Raw genomic sequence first — 22048 nt, 5'->3', positions numbered from 1 at the left:
AGTCTGGAATTTATTTTAAAATATGTCTGCAGCAGCAGCGACAGACAGCGAAGGCAAGAAAAGCAGCATGTTGATAATTATTGCATCCAGGTCATGGGTTAACATGGGCTCATGATACTCTTTTTCTCCTTTTATATCTGTTCAGACTTTTCCAAAAATAAAGAGTTTTGAAAAAAGAAAATGTTGCAAGAACTACTCTTTTTGTCACTTCCTTTTCAAGTGCTTCAAAACTCACCTCTGAACCCTTAAAAAAAAAATTCTATTCCTTCTCAATTTCAGCCTCTTGTGCCCTCAAAACTTATAATTCATAATACAGGTTTTATTCATTTATAGACTTTGGTACATCTTTTAATTATCTGACATGTTTTTGGGTTGTGTTTACTCCTAGAGCTAGAAACAAGTTTTTAATTCCTTACTGACAAAGTATTAGTATTTTTTAAAAATAGTAGATGCTCAGGAAAAATCTTGGGAAGGCAAGAAATTTTAAGACAGTTTAACTTATTCAACTAGCCACAAATACAGGCCATTTAAATGCTAACTTTTCTGAGAAAATAAAAGAATGAAGAAAAGATACACATTAATCTCCAGTTCTCCAAATGATACTTATAAACTAAAATTTTCTAAATCTTGTTATATCGTTAGCCAGAAAAGCATTGTGATACAAAGCAGAGATATACCTATAAAATACCTTTATCATAAAATATTGTGGCGAAGCCCTCTGGATAGGGATCTTTATATGGGACAAACTAAAGATCTTCTGTCTGCCAAGGCATACTTCAGCTCTGCCTCCACAGAGAAATCAGAGAAGACATGAATCACAAACACATAATTCAGAGATGCTCTGGTATTCCAGTCAATAGTTTGTGCCTTGACCACACAGCTGTTTCCACTATCAATCAGTCACCCTTTGAGAATGTACTGTGTACAAAGAACTGTAGAAGGTAAAACAGGGTAGTACAGAGAAATTCCCCCTGAACTGTGACTTTGCATTAAATCTCTCAGTATTTTATACTCATCTCGGATAAATTATTGAGAGTTAAACCATAGTATCCCATCAATTAACTAAGTCAAGCATCTCTGTTGACAAACCGCTATTTCAGCCTAAGAGTTGACCTGAATAATTCTGACTATCTGAATTTCTCCCAAATTCACTGGAATGACCCTCCCTAACTACAAGTGGCTTGAACACTGGTTTTATAGAAACCCAGAGTGTTATTATCACCAAGTGTACTATGTTGTGAATAGTTACCACATTTTGCCTCTTTTTTTTTTTTAAAAGTATTAGGTATTAAATATTTCAAAAGATTAAAAAAATAACTTTAGAGCAAAAATCATGGTAAAGAATCAGAACTTAAGAGAGTAATGGGAAGGTACTGAGAGAAGCATGTGAGGAAATGAGGGAAAGAGAAGGGAAAAGGGCCTGTCACAACTCCCTAAACTTTTGGACTCTGAGTCCAGTGTCCTCAGCCTCAGCACCACTGACATCCTGTGTTAGATAATTTTGTGTTATGAGGAATTGTCTAGGGCATTGTAGGAAGTTTAGTAGCATCCCTGGTTCCGCCTACTAGAAGCATCTTCCCAGAAGTGACAATGAAAAATGTCTCCAGAGATTGCCAAATGTCTCCTAGGGAGCAAAACTGGCCCTGGTTGAGAATAACTGAGTTAGGGAAAGGCACAATTTATCAACATGAAAGGACTCCCAAATGCTACCCAGGAATCTTTGGAATTTATGTGAAATAATTATCAGTCTTCAGAGTTAAGTTCCTAATACACCTGAATAAACCAACCTGATTCTACATGTAACAGTCTTCCTTATAGCTAATGTGATTTTATTTTGCATAAAAACCTCTATTATATCTATCAATTTCCACTTACTGGAAGTCTACTCAACTGAATTAATGAAAAATGTGACTTATTCTTACAAAATGCTTCTATATTTTATTATAAACTATAATGTGACTTGTGCTATTATCTAGTAGTGGTAAAAAGAAGCTTGCAATTAGAATATATTTAGAAAGGTTCTAATGGATACTGTATCATTCTACACATTATCTGGGTAACAAATCCTTAAGGCTTGATTCTGTTTATGTTGCTAATGCTCAATAAAGTAAACTTGTCTCAAGTACTCCTTGATTACTATCAAGTCCTGATCTCCGCCTCATTCTGATGCAATTGACCAAGCATTTAGCTGGTTTTCTTCTCATGTTCACCACTGACAAACATCGACACACTTGAAAAACATGTTGGATAAAAAGATGTATCTGTACCAATCTTAGAAATTTGTAACACTATGTAGCAAGATGGAGTCTTTTGGGAGAAAATGCCTTAGTGTTTGATTAGAAGACCAAGTACAGGATGAGATCTGAATGTGAAATTCAACTGGAGAGAAGTCCATAGAGAGCTGACTTTAGAGTTTTTCAAATTTTCATCTCTGTGAAATGAGTTTCCCAAAGAAATTAATTTTATTATTTGCAATGATAAAAGTGGAAAATTTACACCAAAGGAAAAATAGCTCTGCTCAATTTGGCTCTAGTCAAATTATGTATGGAATATTGTGTTCAGCAGAGAAAGATGCTCATTGACAAATTGGGAAATATACACAGGAGAGTAATCAGTAATATGAAGGACCTGGAAACCATGACTGATGAGAAACTGAGGATGTTAAGCCTTAGGGAAACCAAGACCATTATCTTCAAATGATTAAAAAGTTAAATCATTGTGTAGTGTTATTACTACTGCAGAGACTAACATTTAAAGCTACTATGTGTCACATACGGTGCTAAATACTTGTACCCATGTGATATCACTTCATTATAGCCCAAAGAACAGATATTATTACCTCCATTTTACAGCCATCTGTTCAAGCTCACAAAACTAGTCATAGCAGAAGTAGACTTGGAACCGATCTTCCTGATTGCAAAGCACAAACTCAAAGTCACTACAATCTACTGCATGGGTCTAGAGAGGACAGGTGGGACAAACTGGCAAACATTAAAGGACAAATTTTTCAGTTCAAAATAGTTAAAGATCAGGGTAGTTTCACATTCATCTCTGTATGTTCTGGACCTATCAGAGTGTCTGGAAGTTTACAGCTACCTGATAACGCATGCCCATGAGACCATAAAGAAGAATGGCTTAAAGACAAAGAAGCAACCTAAATGTCCGCTGACAGATAAATAGATCAAGAAAATGTGGTATATATATATATATATATATATATATATATATATATATAATGGAATATTACTCAGCCATAAAAAGAATGAAATACCATTTTCAGCAACATGGATGGACCTAGATTATCATACTAAGTGAAGTCAGACAGAGAAAGACAAATATCATATAATATCACTTACATGGAATCTAAAAAATGATAAAAATGAACATTTTCACAGGTACAGAAAACAAACCGATGATTACCAAAGGGGAAGGGGGGGAGGAGGGATAAATTAGGAGTTTGGGAACCACAAGTATAACTACTATGTATAAAGTAGATAAACAACAAGGATCTACTTTACAGCACAGGGAATCATATCCAACATCTTATAATAACCTATAATGGAAAGGAATCTGAAAAAGAATAGATATACATGTATGCATACTGAATCACTTTGCTGTACACCTGGAACTAACACAACATTGTAAATCAACTATACTTCAATAAAAATTAAATTAAAACTAAAAAAAAAAAAAAAGAATGGCTTAAAGCTTATAGAATAGGAGCCCCTTTGTGGTAGTAAACATGCTATTGTCAGAGTTGATCAAATATTTTATCAGAGGCTGGATTCCCAATCATTTATTAGGCATGTCACAGATGAGATTCATATATGTTTGGAAGTTGAAATAAAGGTCCTCAAACTCTGATATTAAATCTTCTAATGTATTTTTAAGTAATATCCTTAAATCTGGAAGGATTATTCCAATACAAAACAGTGCAGAAACTGCAGTGGATAGGTTCTCATGTGGGTGTCCCATCATCCCTACCTCCTGTTGTTCATTCATTCATATAAACCCCTTCCTCTGGGTGGGAACTATGATTTGCATCTAACCAATGGAATGAGGCAAAGGGATGGGACTCCACCCCCATAATTACATTGCATTCTATAGACCCTGCTTGCTGGCTTGATGAAGTAAACGGCCATGGTGGGAAAGTTCCTGTGGCAAGAAACTGTGGGAGATCTCTATGAGCTAGAACTAAGGGTAGTCTCTAGCCAAAAGGCCAGCAAGAATCTAGGGCCCTTGGTTCTACAGGCAAAAGGAAATTAAATCTGCTCAAAATCTGAGTGACCATGGAAGTGGATTCTTCCCCAGTCAAACCTCCAGATGAGAATACAGTATAGTAAGCCCCCTGATTGCACTGGGACTCCTGACCCACAGAAACTGAGATAGTAAATATGAGTTGTTTCAAGCTTGTGGCAAATGGTTATAGCACAATGGAAAACTAAAGTAGTAAGCTAACAGAAATAGTCCAGGCAAGAGACTATGCAATCCTTAGGTGCAGTGGGGACACAGTAATAAAATATACAGGTATGAAGGTCACACTCTGGAGGCAGAAGTAACTGGTGTTAACACTGATTATACTTAGCATTCAGTAGCTAGTCAATGTCAGAGGTAACCCCAAAGTTTCAAGCCCTCATGAAGAGAGGATAATGGCTATCCAAAAAGAGAGACATCAAGCACATAAAAATGCCATCAACGCCTCCCAAATGCCTAGGCAATGACCTCCAGATCAGAGCCGTGTGGTGTGCCCAGTCCAAGGGGTTAGGGAATTCTAAGACTGTTATTTGGTATCTGGGCTTCAAGTCAGCCTCTCTCCAGGTCTTGTTCTTGACCAATGAAACTATTAATTGCCTGAGCAGACTTTCTTCTTGTGTGTCCTGTGGGAGATGTTACAGGTCTCCATCACTGTCCCAGGATCTCTGCCTGTCCTTCATTCCAACTTCATCTTCTCTTTCCGATCATGAACCAAGTACTATTAACCCCCACCAAAATTCTTGTTTTGTTTGGTTTTATGGGGGAAAATGAGTTTAAATGCGATGAGCCCTGGCAGAACCTCTCCAGAAATGGTTGTTATTAAGAATGCAGAGTGTCAGAGAGAAAAATCATTATGGAAAACAGGCCAAAAGAGTCACGCAAATAGGATGCAGTGGTTGAAACAGTGAGGCCATCAAAAGAATGTGTAATGAGATGGCTGAAAACATAAGTCTCTGGAATACCTTTATAAAGGAGTTAGAATGTTGTAAAAGAGCTGGCTTTTCACTTTCTTCATTTTTCTTCACACGAGGCCAACATCTTGCAAAGTCACAGTAAATCAAGGTGGGGGAAGTGTTCGGGAGAAAATGGTTGTGTCAAAAGCTGGAAGGTGGGAGTCAGAGGGATGCATTTTGGAGGAGACAGGGAAGATGAGGACAGTTAAAAATATACAACCACTTTTCTGACACTTATGAGGTCACCAGTTACTTCTAATAAGATTTCAGGAATTTAAAGAATTTTTGAGACAGGATGTAGAGGCCACACTTTGAGAAGCCAAATAATGAATGGAAGAGTCCTGATCCTACTCCAAGGTCAAGAAAAAGGGTCATAAATGAACACACTAAGCAGAGGCTTTACCTGTTATCTCTTTACTCCTCACTGTATGAGGTGGATATATAAGTTCTGCTTTACAAATGAGGGCACTAAGTCTCCAGAAGTTGACTTTCCAAGGTCACAGACCTAGAAAGGGCAGAGCCAGGGCTAGGATCCTGGTTCATTTGGATTTGAGCCTCTGCCATATGTGTCTCCTCACATCAACCTCCTGCAAGTTCAACTTAAACACCAATCACATGGGGATGTAGAAATATCAGTAATGGACCTGATGTAATGAAGAAAGATATCATCATGGAAATAAAGAGTAGTATAATGTCTCCTTTTATTGAGCGAGGATAAGGAAATTAATATTGAGTCCCAAGGAGGGTGAAAGGTCCAATGCCATGATCATCCTTACAAAAGGTCACAATTATTTAACATGAGACTTACTATATGCCAGGTAGAGTTCTAAGCTCTTTATACACATTAACCCATTAAATCCTCCTTAGCCACCCTGTGTTACAGGGACTCTTATAGTCCCTACCTTAGAGAAGAAAGTGAAGTTCAGAGAGGTCAGGCCAACTTTCTCAAGGTTAAACCATTCGTAAGAGCAAAACCAAGGCTTAAACCTAAGCATTCCATCCCCTAGGTTTGCACACACAACCTCTCTCCTGTACAGCCCAGTAAGTAACCAAATCAGAGTATAAATCCAGATCAGTACAATACCAAAACTCATGTTCTCTCTACTATGTCACAGGGATTGCAGAGCATATAGATAGAGGCAGAATCACAAAGAAGTATTTCTAGAATCTCTTAGTTTCAAGAGAAAAAACAGGTTTGGCTGGCCATTCAAGAGATGTCATTGGCAGAAGTGCAAGACCTGTCACCTGGTCCTAAAAAAGCAACGTATCTAATTTAAGGCCTTCTCAGCAGGAGCAGAGGGTTAAGCTTTCAAAGCCCTTTGCCCGAGTTGTCAACTAAAGTATCAGAGAAAGCATGACTCAGCGTCTTCTGCACAAAGGAATGGAGTCAGCATTGGATTAAAGTTTAACCCTGGGACAGAGATGTCAAACAACTTGGAGCAAGAACTCCTGGGTGGCCAGAGTGCACTGAGCATATAATAAGGTCAACTTCTAGGTAGGGGACAGAAATGGAGGAAGGCTGGGACTAGGAATAGATGGACCACTGTGTGTGGGGAAAACTAACAGCACAGTTAAAAGAAGCAGGGATTCTGGACCAAAAGACCAAATTAGGAAGCCAACTGCTAAATAACCATCAGGTAGTGCCTCCAAGGTGCAGTGATTGACACACTCACTGGTCCTAAGTATGTTTATTTTTTGTGTGCCCCGGGAGCTGCCAGTATCTGGATATGACTAGTCTGGAATCTTAGAGGAAATTCACAGATGAACTGCTGGCTGGGTGAGGTGAATGAAGGCAATGGAGGAAAATCTGCTTGTATTTTCTAATGGAAACAAAGGGGAGGAAAAGACTTTCAGGGTGAACAGAAGCAAACACATTGTCCTCTTGTACCTCTGAACTGACTTCATCTCTCTTACTTATTTGATTTCTTTAATCAAATGTGCATTGGTTTTTTTGTTTGTTTGTTTTTAAATGAGGCCACTTTGAGAAATTTGGCTTCCTAAGACTAAATAGGACAAATCATTTGTCAACAACAGCAACTAAAATCATTGTGTCTTTCTTGGGCAACTGTTCAAAATTGCAAACACAGCCTTAGAATGAGGATTTAAATCATAACAGGAGTTTCCAAACAATTCATTAACTTAATTACCATAATAACCATTACTTAAGGAAGTAACTTTAATCCCGCTGAATTACTCAATTAACATTTTTCAGATGCTGAAAAAGAATAATAGCACTGAACTAATAGTCTATGTCCTAAAATGAAATATGATTGAGCTAGATTATCTACATGCCTAAATTCACTTCACTTGAACTTTGAAGCTTGTCAAATATTCTGGTGGCAAATCTTCAAAGTTATCTGGGCCAGAACCAAGTAGAAAGGGCTCACCAAGTAATGAAATTAAAGTGCAGTACCTCATCTTTCCCTGTGAGCAAAGTATCTTCCAAAATTACTCCTGTCTCTGAAACTAGTACTTTTACTCTGTACTGGTTAATAATTCCATTTGGTTGTCGTGGTTTCTCCCAAGTAATTCTTATTTGCGTGGCTTCTACTTCTGCAACCTGTAAGCCAAACACCACACCAGGAACTGAAAAACAAAATAAGGAGAGGGAAAATTAAAAATACACTCTCAAATTTTTAAAATTCTCTACATTCTTTGTTCATGATTTAAGATATGTAAGCACTTCTATTAGAAAATAGACTAAAACAATTTACTTATTTATTAATAATTAAAAATATATAAGATTCTTTAAGTATACAAATATTTAAAGTTAAATTTCTACACATTGTTCTAAAAAATGTACATAAGAAATAGGATAGCGTGGAATAATTTCCCCAAATCAAAATGTCGTAACACTTGTTCAAAACAAATTAACAAAAATAACTTCCCAGAGAAAGTTGTTTATGGATGATTAATGTCCAGTAGAAATCTTGAAGGCTTTATAATAATAACATACAAAAAATATCCAGAACACTTTGAATGTAATATCATGTAGTTGGTAAATTCAGTTAAGCTAGTTTAATTTTATTACATAAAATTATTTAAAAAGTTGACTGATTGCTGATTTTACAAATTAATTATGTGACTCAGATTTCAGGTGCTCTCACTCTTTGCAATAGAAAGAAAAAGAGGGAAAGAGTAACAATGGATTTAAGATGAAGTACCAAGTACTTAAACAAGTTCTCATTTGAAAGTCACTGAGTGGTGATCATTTTGTAATGTATAATAGTATCAAATCACTATGTTGTACATCAGAAACTAATATAATATTGCAAGCCAATTATACATACATACAAACATATTTGTCACCAAGTGCAACATCTAGGAAAACAGTGCCACAAAATAATGAACCAAAAATAAAGCTGCTCTGGGCTTTTGTCCATTTTTTGTATATAGATCAGTTTGTGATTATAAATAGCTAATTCACCCTCTATCTTTAGTTTCTTATCTATAAATGGGTGTTATATTGGTCCTATCACTATACCAGGTTATTATAAGAAACAAATGGTTCAAATGACTTTACAAAATGTTGGTTCAAGAAAGAAAAAATGTGACATAAAAGTATTATCCCTTATGATTACAATGTGGTACATATTAAACTCATTTTCTTAAGCTGAGATATTTCACAGTAGTATGTTTAGTAAATTCCACCTAGAAGAGGAGTGATACATTAGGGGTATAATACAAATGAAAAATGACTCTGTTCTTTAAGGTAACAGAAAGGAACTGAAAATTTGTATCACAATTCATGTAAGTATTATTTATAATAATGAACCTAATTGTGCTTAAGTAAACCACACAGTAAACTGTATGGAGTTTTCATCCAATAGATTGAATTGTTTCTTTGTTAATGTGTCTCTACAAAGTAACCAGTAAAAAAAAAAAAAAAAAAAAAAAAAAAGAAGCCTCCTAGATATGGTACCAATATAAATAATTCCAAATATTTGTTCAATAGTTAATGGCTAGATGGATAAATAAGTCATTCTGGACTGACCATATTATTTGATTACTGCGGTCAAGTTTCCAGTGTCCATTATGGAGAAAACCTGGGCTCAAACCTGAGAAATAAACATGGGTACACCTCTAATTTGCTTATTCTTGGAATTCTCTTTTTTTCTAAAAACATTTTGGTATATCTCCATATAGAAGGATTTCCCCACAGGTGTTCTAATCTGAAAAAAAAAAAAAACTGTTTGACCTCTTTGAAGGATGGAGGAAGAGTTGTAGGCTAGGACCCTACCATTCCTGATTGATTCATTCATCATTCAACAGAGTGAGCATTCATCATATGGTCACCATTCTAGGCACTTGAGGGTAGAGGGAGGAATAAGACAGAATAAGTCCTTTGCACAGGCTACCTCTTATACAAGTTTTATTTCATTAACATATATTTTCCTAAAGCTTATGTTTCTACCATCATATTTACCAATATACTTTTTCAAGAGGAGAGGAACTTTCCAATTAACAGTGTAGTGTGAAAATAACACAGCCATTTAAACACAAAGGTCCAATTCTACCTTTCCTTCACATTGTATTTTAGGATAGCTATGCAGACAGTTTTAGTCAGTACTGCATAACATAAATCATAAAGGAGATTTGGCATTTTTCCACTGAATTTGAGCTTATGTAGAATCTCAACTAAAGATGCCAATTTAATGACTACATTGATCAGATTAATCAGGTAACTCAACTCTGTCTACTATACAATGAATTGGTCAGTTTCATGTGATGCAACAAAATAATGTAGTAGGATACCAAAAATTACCCAGCAGATCAGAATATATATATATATAAATATATATATATATATTTATATATATATATATAAAACTTGGTAAGTATTGCCCATGACACTAATGCCTAAAATTACAATCCAAGTAAAGGTTAAGTGGTTCTATATTACCCAAAAAATGGACTCCAAACTTGTGTAAGAATGACTGCAAACTTCTTTCACTTTCTTTTTTTTTTTAACAAAAGAAAAAGCCTAGAGAATAAAGGAAATGGGAGTAGACAGTATTGTATCTTGTCTTTAGAAAGACACTCGATATGTTACACCACAAATTCTTATGGAGAAACCAGAGAAGTGTGGATTAGATCAAACTCCTTTAATATTGATACCAAATTAACTAAAGAAAATCAAACACACAAGGCAATTATTCATGGTTCAGCCTCAGTTCTGAAGGTGTTGTCCATGGGGACTACCTAAGAATCATTCTCAAGTCAACACATCTATAAATTTTACTAGTAAATGAGAAACAGAGGATACATATAATTGGTACAACATAACTCAAATAACTAAGTTTTCAAATGAAAAACTCCTTAAAAAAATGAAATAGAGACAAATGGCACAGGGTAAAGAAAATGCATTAAAATAATTTTTGCCATTATTTAGCAAATTAAACTTCCATTAGAAGTGCATTTTAAAAAAATCTACTGAAAAAATAAGTCATAGAGCATCCTGAAAAACACAAAGCTGACAAGTCTCTCAGTGATTTCCCTACAAAGATTCTACTGCTATTTGCAGAAAGTAGCAAGTTGACATCAGTGAGGACAAAAGTCTTCACATCCATAGTCTTCTTATAGAGGAGTAAATATGGATTTCACTATTTTGTTTTTAAGAAATGGTAACCTCCTTAAAAGATATTTGACACTAATTACAGAGAAGTTTAAGGGGATACTGAACCAACAAATTTTACATAAGATTTTTTTAATCCCCAAATAATAAGAAAATGCTGTTGCCTATATTATATTCAGCAACACTGGCTCATTTTGGAATGGGCAACTCTATGCTATTTTATACCTTTAGAGATGATTAAATTGCCAAATTTTGTAAAATCTTCTCTTCTTCATGCCTATGTAGAAATCTGTTCAGTAAAATATTAAGGGGTAAGTAGAAACCTTACAAAATGCATAGGATAACTGCTTTAACAACAGCATGTTGATTTTCTTTGATAATCAAAGTAGACTGTGGACTGTAACAATCTCAGTGTTAATAAAATCAGCCCCATTATAATATGTTGACACATATTTTCTATTAGAAATCAACTCTATTTTTCTATGACTATCTGAAGATTTCTTAGAACCCCAGTTGTTTTAAAATATGTTAATTTAAAAGCTGATCCTAATTAATTTTTAAATACACTATAGACTACTTTTAAATATGGAGAAGAAAATAGAGCAACTTCAATTAGAATATAAAGAACCCTGCTGTATTAAGGAATGAAAAGAAAAATCTAAAATTATAGTATCAATTTTAATTGAAAGTGCAGAGTTCTAATGAGTTATTAGATTGTTCTCATGTAGCTTAAAGACTACTTTAATGCAAAGTTTTAATTAGTGGGACCAGGATTAATTACTGCTGTCAGAGCCTACAGTCCACTGAAATTCCTCCTAAGACTGAACCACCCCTGAGAACTCCGCCGGGAGGAGGCTGGCATGCAGAGGGAAGAACTGCGCCTCTCCTGCCCTTCGAGAAGCCCACCTGCTGCCAGGGGGTCCTCCTGAGAGCCACCTGGATGGGGTCTATCCGGTGAGTAGCTCAGGAGACAGTATGAAAAAACTTAGGATAAGCTGCTCGCTATGCAGGGAGAATAGTTATCTATTCAAAATAATTTGGTGTGAAAAATAATGTGAAATATATTGAACTATGTCCTTAGAATTCTACTTATTATTTTGTCAGGAAAAAATAAAGGGAAAGAGACATTTAAGTGATATCCAAAATAAACAACACAGCATCATACGTGGCAATGTGTTATCTACTTCCCTGTTTTTGTCAAATGCTGTAGGCGAAGAATAATGACAATGAAACAAAAATCTTAAACTGTGGGTTCAGCTGAGGAGTACCAAAATCAGCTTGACCCGAAAGAAGACTGGATTTTAGTTACATAACATGAGAATAGAAATTAGTTGGTCAATTGGGTTGTCTGAGAAAATGTTATTAAAACCAAAGTCAAGGGCTCTAGTTTGCTGAGGGTCAGGTTGCGTTGTGGTGTTTCATAGCCACCCATAAATCTGCCTAGATTTCTTGAAAATGAAGAGCAGGTTCAGGTGGAGATGGGGGACACTTAAAGTCTAATGGAGAAGACATATAATGCTAAGACTCTTCTGAGAGAAACGGAATGGAAAAAATTTGATTTGAAAATATAAGAACATTTGGCTTATGAGTGTGCATCTCTTTTTTAATCTGTGTATTGAAACTATATACACATTAAGATTTTCATTTCAGATCGATATAACTTTTACATTCTTTTAACAGCAAAATGCTATCAGCGGTTAATTGTTCTTTGAAAAGAGAAGAGGACAAAATTCCCTAATAGTTGCTGCCCTCTCATGGTCAAACACTTGAATGATTTATCTGATGACGTTACTCCCAGTCTTGTGTGTGTTGGTGTGCAGGTGCCTATGTGCACACGTGTGTATTTAATTCACATGTTACTATATGTTAGCTATCACACAAACAAAATCTGAAAACTTTTTCAAGTTTTAGTGTAATTGTAAAGAAAATACTGTATTCTCAATAATTACAATCTACAATAATTGCAATCTTACAATTAAATAGAAATGACAGCACTGAGCAAGCTTGGTGTGGGCCCAGAAAACAGGTTGCGCCATGGTATGGTGACATTTTTTTTAAACACTACAATTTTCCTAAAACTGTGATCTTTAATATACACAAATAAAAAATTTCTTTGGGAGAATTTTTTTAAATAATTTCAGTCTAGGCTGGTAAATTTGTATTATGCACCTTCCAGGAATCACCCCTTGCTTAGAATGTCCTTGTGATTATAAATATACTTTATTATAGTCATTGTGGGATATATGGATTCCTCTGAACATTATTATGTTGGAAAATAGTCTATGTTAACTAATATGGGTTAAATCATGTTAAAGGTGTTTATTTGTTTAAGTCTTCTTGAGATTTTGCCAATATTGATTGTGAATCATGTAGGCTGATACTGCACTTCATGGTTCCTAATCTTAGTTGATCTTTGGTCTCTCTTATTCTGAAGCACGCTATGGGTTTAATCTTCTGAGGAACACACGTTCAGAATGTATTAGGGAGCAGTCTGATGAGGAAATAACACGAATTGGGTAAATATAAACCAAGTAGATTCTAATATAACGTTTAACCAACCAATGCAATAATATTCTCATTAACACACTAAAGGAGATATTCTTACCTTCTGGAGGAGTAAAGACTGAAATATTTGACTTGGGTCCAATCCCTGCACTGGTTTCAGCTGCAACATACACGTCATACATTGTAAATGGTGTTAGATTACTGAATGCAAATTTAAGGTCTTTTGTGCTGTTATCCAAAATCCGACCTGCAAAACGCAAAAGATAACTTTGGATTATTTATTCATCAAGTATGTAATCATTCTCACATTTAAGTACAGAGCAATTATAGTGTTAACCTTTGTTATGAAAATTTTAAGAGTGAATATATTTTAAACATTTAGCTCTCATAGTATTGCATTGATGTCAATTTAATTAAACTGGAAAAAACATGAAAATCTTCCTGTGTTTAAAAATACTTTTACATAATCATAAGGCGCTGTTGAACTACAACTTTATTTTTGACATATTTAAAAGGGACACATTAGTTTTTACCAACATAAAACAGTAACAATGTTTGATACTCAAATTCATTTAATTAAAATGCTAATAGTCTCATTATCTGCTATAAAAAGATATACTGAGAAAATTTCTCTATTAGCTTCTAAGCAAAATTCCTTAAATCTCAACCTTACCTCTGAAGAGTTCTTTCACCTTCTTGCTCTAACTTAAACCCGGTTCCACCTTAAGAACGCTGCTTCTGTTCCCTGCAGCCAACCCAAATAGTGACAGTCTATTTTTCCCCAGAGCCCTCAAGTGACTAGGCGCTCAGGTGTGGTATATGTTCCCCTTGCTCCTCAGTGCCCTGTCATAGACTATTCTGGCTCCCTCCATAGAAAAGCTCACAGCTGCAGCTCTCATGTCATCAATGACATCCACCAACTCTCGTGGTTGTAGTCATCTTCCAATCCCGGGGTCACCCACCCTCATTCTGGATGGTTTAGCTCCTGCTTCGATGTCACTTTCTTCAATGCTGCCATCTGAATATGTGATGATTTCAATACCCCTGGAGAGAATCCTTAAACCATTCCAAGCTCTCCTTAAATAATCTAGTCCTCCACCCTATCTCAGTCACTCCCTCATGGTCATAAATTAGACTGTGCTGTTACCAGTAACTGCAAATCCTCCATTATCTCAATTTCATGTAGCTGTCCCTGACCACGCTTCCTATCTCCTGCTCACTTATTCTAGAAGCCAGAACCAACAATTTTTCAGTCCCCCAGGACCTCCAACTCATTTATCTTACTACTTATTTTATTTGGTTTGGTTCCTCACCACTTGATGTCCACTCTTCATCCAGCCTCAATGTCATTGTCAATAATAATCACTGCCTTACCTAAGCCCTCTCTTAATGAAGGGAGCTGGAGAAAAACACAAATCTGCTCTGACTGATATCACTTAATTCATCCCCATGCTTGAGCTCTAAATGGTGCCCAGCACTTCACTCAACTTCACTAGGGCAGTCACTCTCTACTCTTCTAGATGAACATTTACACTTTCTCTTCCCAGCTGATGGTCTTGCTTCTCATTACACTGGAAAAATTAATCATACCTATTTATAGCATCGGCACCCATAGACTCTGCCTCACAACCTGTTACAATGGACAAAGCATCTGTATTCTTATCTCAAACCATTCCCTGCATTTGAGCCAAAGATCTCATTTTCTGCCTACACGAAAACATCTTTCCAATAATTCTTGCCTTTTTACATCGTTTTTTCCTTTTTTCTTTATTCCCATCAGCAAACAAACATGCTTTGTTTCCTCTGAAAAGAAAACCTGTTAGCTCTGCTTACCTCCACCCCCAATCCCCACTTCCATTCACTGCTTCATTTTGCAGCAAAACTCGAAAGAGTTGTCCATCACCCACTGCTCCAATGCTCTTCTCCCATCCTTTCTTAAATCTACTCCGATCAGGCATTTACCCCACATACTGCATCATAACTGCTCTTGTTAAGATCACTAATGACTTCCATGTTGCTAAATATGATAGCTGCTAGATGCATCTTACTTGACTTATCAGCCTCACAGACAAAAGAGGAAGTTTTAGAAAATAATCCCAAATAGAAAAGGTGTGTCTGGGTATCCATGTGTGTCTGCATATTGAAGCAAGAGGGGAAAAAAAAAGACCAGCATGTTTTTAGGTCTACAATTATTTCAGAATTTTAAGAGCATAAGGTAATTAGGGATGAGAAATAAAGGTTACTCGTGTAATTCATGATAGATCCCTGGAAGTTTCAAAATGAGTAATCTGGACCTTCATCTATTTTTCCATTCTTCCAAGTAAATGATAATATGTTAGCATATGTTATTTCATTATTCACAGAGCCATAGAACCTCAGATTACAAAAGAATTTTAGAGTTTACTTAATTAACTTAGAACAATAGTTTATGAATCCCTCAAAATATCTGGCAAGTGGATGTCCAGCTCCTGCTTCTTTATAAAGATTAACTGCTATATTATAAAGTTGCCCATATAGTTTTTAGAGAGCTCCAATTATTAGAAATGGTTTCCTTATTCTAAGTAGAAATCTGATTTAATATAACCAAGCCCATTGTTCTTCATAAATCTATTTGCAATCAGAGTAAGTCAGAGTCCTCCTGTTCAAATATTTGAAGACATGTATCTCCTCTAACACTTCTCTTCTTGAGGAGTTATCTCTTGTTCTTTCAGCTCTTTGTCATGAAATATGGAACATGGACAGTGTTTTACCATCCTTACAGATACTTATGGTTTTAAACAAAAAGTTCAGAGAGCCTCACCTTCCTTATTAGTTTTCTATTATTTGCTTTAATTACAGGGTCTTCTATAAAGAGTTTTATACTGAAAAAGTTTGATAATAGTAACTTATTTTATATAATTTTTACTCCAAATGGTAAACACAAAACTGATTAATACTTACCTGATGGTCCATATAATTCAACTCTGTAACTAAATTTTCCTGTTACTATAGTTGGTGGGTCCCATGAAATTGAAAAGGACTTCCCTGTAATGTTGCCTGTTATACAGTTTTGTGGTGGTCCTTCAGGCACTAAAATAATTATAGAGAAAAAAATGAATAAATAATAGATAAATACTTAAAATTTACGTTAAAGGACCTTATTCAATACACAAAACACAGAATCAGAAGAAAAAATAAAATATCACACATTAAACTTTTTTTCCACTTAAAAAAAGCAAAAAATAGACTATGATTGAAGAATTTGAGTAAGTGGTGGATCATTAGATGAAATTCTTATTGGCAACAATTACTAGTTTTATTTAATGCTGTATACGATTACACACGGTGCTTCATTCCTATACGGTTCATTGTACAGTTACACTGCGCTGAAGCATTTACATGTATTGCAGTCAACAAGCCCTGGGTATCTGGCTTGATAAACATTGCCCCTCGGGTATAAACAGGTAGATGGGTCAAAGGAATAACTTAATCTTCAGAATCTATTGGTAGTGATTTTATTTTTTGTATCAACATCAATTTTGTATCAGTATCAATATCTGTATTTGGTTCTGAGAGGAAATTTACAACTTACATTCTAATGTAATATTGGTAACATATAAAACTAATAATGATATTTTAAAACAGTCTGTTTTTCATAGATGTTTCTATATTTTACTTTTTCTTTTAATTGAAATGAAACATTCCAAATATTTTTAAAAACAAAGTTCTTGTCTACCAAACTTCACTTTGTGTGACCCACAGGAAATTCTTTCTCTTTCTTTCTTTTCTGTAAGAATTTAAGAGTGTGGAAGAGGAAATGTTCTGAGTCAAAAATATTTAAATCAAGAAAAATTTCAACCTTACATGTAATGAAATAATAAGACCTGATACCTACATCATCAGAAAAAAATACTACACTATAGTGAAATTATCCTATCGGTAATAATTTCCAGTAACCCCCCAAATTATCAATCACGACTCAATGCCTGATACTATAGATTCAGTATGGTATTATGTAGTATGGTTATATATGCATGTGTGTGTATATATATACATTTATATGGACACTGATATAATATCATAGCTAAATATATAAATATCACATCCAGAAATATGTACTCTTAGAATTTAGTAGTAATAATAGTACCTAATTATAACTCATTTAGCACTAACACCATCTTCCTAAGACAGATACTATTCCTGCCTCCATTTTTCACGTAAGGAAACTGTAGTACAAAGAGGCTACAGGTAGGTATTTTTTAACTACTGTTTTTATCTGGTAATGAAATGTCAACCTCATGATATTTCTGCTCCTGCAGGAGTTATCTCCACACCTGGTAACAGCAATATCAGTGAGAGAAGTCACCTACAGATGACTATAAAAGATGTAGAAGGGCAGAGATGATTATGAAAAATTGCTGAGATCACAGAATGCTTAAAGCTGATCTAGTATCACGGTTATCAGCTCAAGAGTCTTTTCTTTCAAATCTCCTTTCTCCTTTTAGCGGCTTATGTTTGTATCAAAAAAGAGTACTAAAATTGAAGATGCTCGAGATGGGATGCCTATTTTTTGTTATTATAAGGGAGAAAAAAAATTACTGAAAGGGAAGGAGGGTTTTAACAAAAATATCTATATGAAAAAATTAAAGATTATTCTATGAATAATTTAACTTTTTTCCCTACAAAAAAAAGAAAAAAAGAAGAAGAAGAAGAAGAAGCCATACCTGATTCTGGTGTCCTGACAATCGTACTATCGATATAACCTGCTTCAGTTGTAACAGCAGAAACTTCAAAAAGATACGTTGTATAAGGTCTCAAGTGTGTCACTACAAAACTGATAGGCTCTTTCCACACAGAGTTAATGTTACTCCGTGCCAGCATGCTCGAAGGATACGTGGTGCGTGATGGAGGCGTAACTCTACCAGGGGCTGGAGAAGGGCTGGTTGTACTCCATAAAAAAGACTCATTATTATCCTAGTGAATAAAACAAACATCAATGGAAAAACAATATGGTATCACTTGGTGAAGATGTAAGTGTAATCCATGTTTTTCTTTATACTACAAATGCTATTCTTAATTGGTATCGGAATGTGTATGATAAAGAGTTTAACAGATTAATTTATCCATTATAACTGTGGACAAATTTGCTAGATTTTATTTATACCATTTATTGTTCACAGTTATACCATTAATACCATTGTCCACAGTTTTAGAACAGAACATATTTATTGCATTCCTTCTACCTTAAATCTCTCTTATGAATAGAATTTCATGTGGCTTTGAATAAAGGTAAAACCATACCAAAATCATTAACAAGAATTTTTTCAATTTATATTAGAAGGGCAAGAGCCAAAGAGATGAAATGTTTTCCCTGTTGTGAAATTTCAAGCATAGGTCCCAGGTCCCTTTCTGACTGTCACTATCATTTTTTTTTCTGTGTAAGTATTTGAAAGATAAAGCCAATAGAACATATATGCGTATGTGTGTGTGTGTGCGTGCCTGTTTGTATTAGAAATATATCCTAATTTAAAACTTTTTGAGACTTTTATAACTTGAAGCATTTAAAACAAAAGTAATTTTGTTTGTTTCTTCATCAATAATATCACAAAGATCACCAAAATTACTTTTTAAAAAGCATTATTACAGTACTTCCAGGGATTTCACACCAACGTCTAGAGTTATAACAAAGTCTTCACTAAAGATAATATACAACAAAAACAATCTACTTTCACAAACTTAACCTTCACTATTCCCCTCTCCTCCCGTCACACAGGAGTATTCTTTTTTCCAGTGATATCCTGTATTTTCCCACTTCATGGCTTATAAAGTAACCAACCTCCACCCTCACATAATCTCCACTTATCCTGCCTCCAAGGGCTATCACAAATGTTGTGCCTTTCAGTGTTTCCAGAGCTCGCAAAGTGATTCTGATATCTCACTATTCTCAAACCCTACTCTAACTCTACCTTGAATATTGCCAACTGTACATAACATGATACTATAACTTAATACTTATGTAATTAAATAACTAGTAATCACTTTGGTAAAATATACAGTATTCATACACTGGAAACCTTAAGGTGTAAGTTTACCTAAAAATTTTGAGACATAGAAAATGTTCCATGATGCTTACATTACATTCTGGCAATTTCCCAGTCAGGATGTCCTCCACTCTGATTGAAACATCCTTCACTACTATCCCACTTCTGGCATGTTTGACACTTATTTTGAAGCTGGTAATTTTGCCATTTGGTTGCCAAGGTAAATACCAAATCAGGTTTACTGCTGAATAGTTAAAGGCCTCGACTGTGAGATTCACCACTTTTCCTGGAGCTGGGGAAGGGAGAGGGATTGAAGGAGAGGAAAAAACATTGTTATGAAACTTAGAATAGCATTTACCTATTTGGGATGTTACATTTCCCATATTACATGAAATTAAATACACAATATATTGGATAAAACTTACTTGGGTAATACTTCTAAAAGTATATTTAATTTTTGCCTAAAATAAATAACTGGAAACTGGGCCCAAAGAGTTGTGTTTAAGAGGCAAAAAAGCTTTACTTCACGTTTATTTGGCCAATATATCCATCAATAAATTATTTCAATTAAGTCTGAAAAATTATCAATAGCTGTTTGTGTTATACAAATTTGAATACTGAATATCTTACTTCCTAAAATATTCTGGAATTATGTAAATTTCTTAGATAATGAAGAAGTGGCGAATTCAAACCATTATCCAACCATCTGCACCAAAAAGCACACCTGGGTCTCTGGAATGCATGTTAATATTTAGTATCTACTATAAAGTAGATACCAGCCAATTGCTTGTGGTTATTATATTTTGACTTTTATACACCCTTAAAATCAACTTTCATCAGAACTCATGATACTTTGTTATCAATTATTAATCATCTGCATAATAATAATCTGTAGGCTATAATTTTAGTTGGGATGAGATAAACATGAAGCCCAAATGAAGAAAAATACCTATTAATTCAGGTTAAGTTATGCAAAACTGATGAAGTAGAGTAAATAATCAAGGCCCTTTATAATACAGAACAATCGTGACAAGTCACTACTGAAAGAAAGAAAAACAGAACAAGATATTTGAGAAAAAAATAATATAAATGATAGTAAAAGTACTTAGTAGAAAGAAACCAAGTAACTAGAGTTTAGGTGTACATTGTAGAGAAGAAAGCCAAAATATGATTTGTAAATGAAAGCCATATAAATTGTATAAGAAAGTTACGTCCTGGGAAGGAGAGCTGTATGCAAATGATATGAGTTAAACAGTAGAAATTAAGATACTTAAGAACAGCTGCATTTGAATGAAAAAAACACAATGTAACAATCTGGGAGGGTGATTAATTATTAATAATGGATAAAATAATGGACAGAAATTTTTTTCTTCAAGGGAAACTGACCAATGGATTTAAAGCTTGAGAAGGATAATGACAATATGATAGCTCTCTGATACTAAAGATTTAACACAAAAATTTCTTTGGGGTAGATAAAGTACAATAAAGCAAAAGGAAAATGTTTGTCAAAGAATCAAAGCTTTAACATTAATCTTAATTATGCTTTTATATTTCTTATTTGTCTAAATTATGCAAATTTTATAAGAATGCCTGAAATGTATATATATAAATAAAACAAACTGCACTCAAGCTGGCCCATTTCCAAATGGCCTTAAACAACAGTCACTGAGGAACCACTCAATGTGCAGAGAAATTTGAATTCATAAGGTAATCAAACCTTTATTAAATTCCAAAGCATGATTTCAAAATATTTTTAAAAGTAGACCAAATACCTTACGTAGATAGAAAACAATTAAACCTGTTAAACAACATTTAGTTTAAAAAGAGGTTAATTTTATTAACTTACTTTACATTATTTTTGTCTCAATAAAATCTGTGTTTTCTTTTTGTGACTTCATGGTGTCTGAAGACTAATTCTGGCTCTTTCTACAGTTGGCAGGTCTTCCCTAGTTTAAATATTCCAGTTTCTACTTTTGGACTTTTAGGTACCAAAACCCCATCATCTCTTGATTTTTACAGTGAATTTATCCATTTTGATCCAAGTAAATACTTGATACTAAAGTACCAAAAAGTTCTGTTTATAAGTCACTTCATCTTTAAGATAAGTCTTCTACAAAATTTCAGGACACAACTAGAGAAGACTTGCAGGAATACACAAGTACGTGAAAGTACCTACAACTTTTCAAAGTGTACATTATACAGAACATACATTTTTTTTTTACCCAGAAAATAAATTTCTAAATCCAATACAAAGAGTTCTAAACAAAACTTTCCTACATTTCTAAGGATCCATCAAGTTAGAAATGGAGATGCAAGAACTATTTCTAATATTATAAAGCTAAAATAAATTCTGCATTTGCATGAAATAATGCTGCACAGGAAGTTAAAACTGAGATTTTTGTGCCTGTGGATGTAGTATCAGCTTAGTACGTGTAACAGGTTAACCTTATACTTTTCCTAGTATTTTTATTCATGGAGAAAGAAATTACTTCTGGAATAATAATAATAATAATAATAATAATAATAATAATAATATTATTATTATTATTATTATTATTATTATTATTATTAATAATATAATAATAATAATATTTTAAAAATGGTGTTTATTTATCCTGCAGAAATCGTCCTTAAATTTTGGTTCTATGTAGCATAACTAAAAAAAAGTACTTGGGGAAAAAATTAGAGACAATTGATCTAACTAAATTTAGATTGACATTACATTTTTACCTCTTTACTTT

At 34.4% G+C, this 22048-nt stretch overlaps 1 protein-coding gene across 1 annotated transcript in view; it reads right to left on the bottom strand.

Moving 5' to 3' along the window:
* PTPRQ (protein tyrosine phosphatase receptor type Q) overlaps positions 1-22048 on the bottom strand; it is a 186761-nt gene that overhangs the window by 150481 nt on the left and 14232 nt on the right. The window contains exons 7-11 of the mRNA XM_031463085.2: positions 19400-19599; positions 17991-18240; positions 16228-16356; positions 13388-13534; positions 7621-7793 (exon numbers count right to left, since the gene is read on the bottom strand). Coding sequence (XP_031318945.2) covers positions 7621-7793; positions 13388-13534; positions 16228-16356; positions 17991-18240; positions 19400-19599 — 899 coding nt within the window. The remainder of the gene's footprint in view (positions 1-7620; positions 7794-13387; positions 13535-16227; positions 16357-17990; positions 18241-19399; positions 19600-22048) is intronic.

Source organism: Camelus dromedarius, chromosome 11, assembly GCF_036321535.1.
Source record: "Camelus dromedarius isolate mCamDro1 chromosome 11, mCamDro1.pat, whole genome shotgun sequence".
Classification (NCBI taxonomy): Eukaryota; Metazoa; Chordata; class Mammalia; order Artiodactyla; family Camelidae; genus Camelus; species Camelus dromedarius.
The sequence above is the reverse complement of the archived record's forward strand: the minus strand, read 5'-3'. Positions and strand labels throughout refer to the sequence as shown.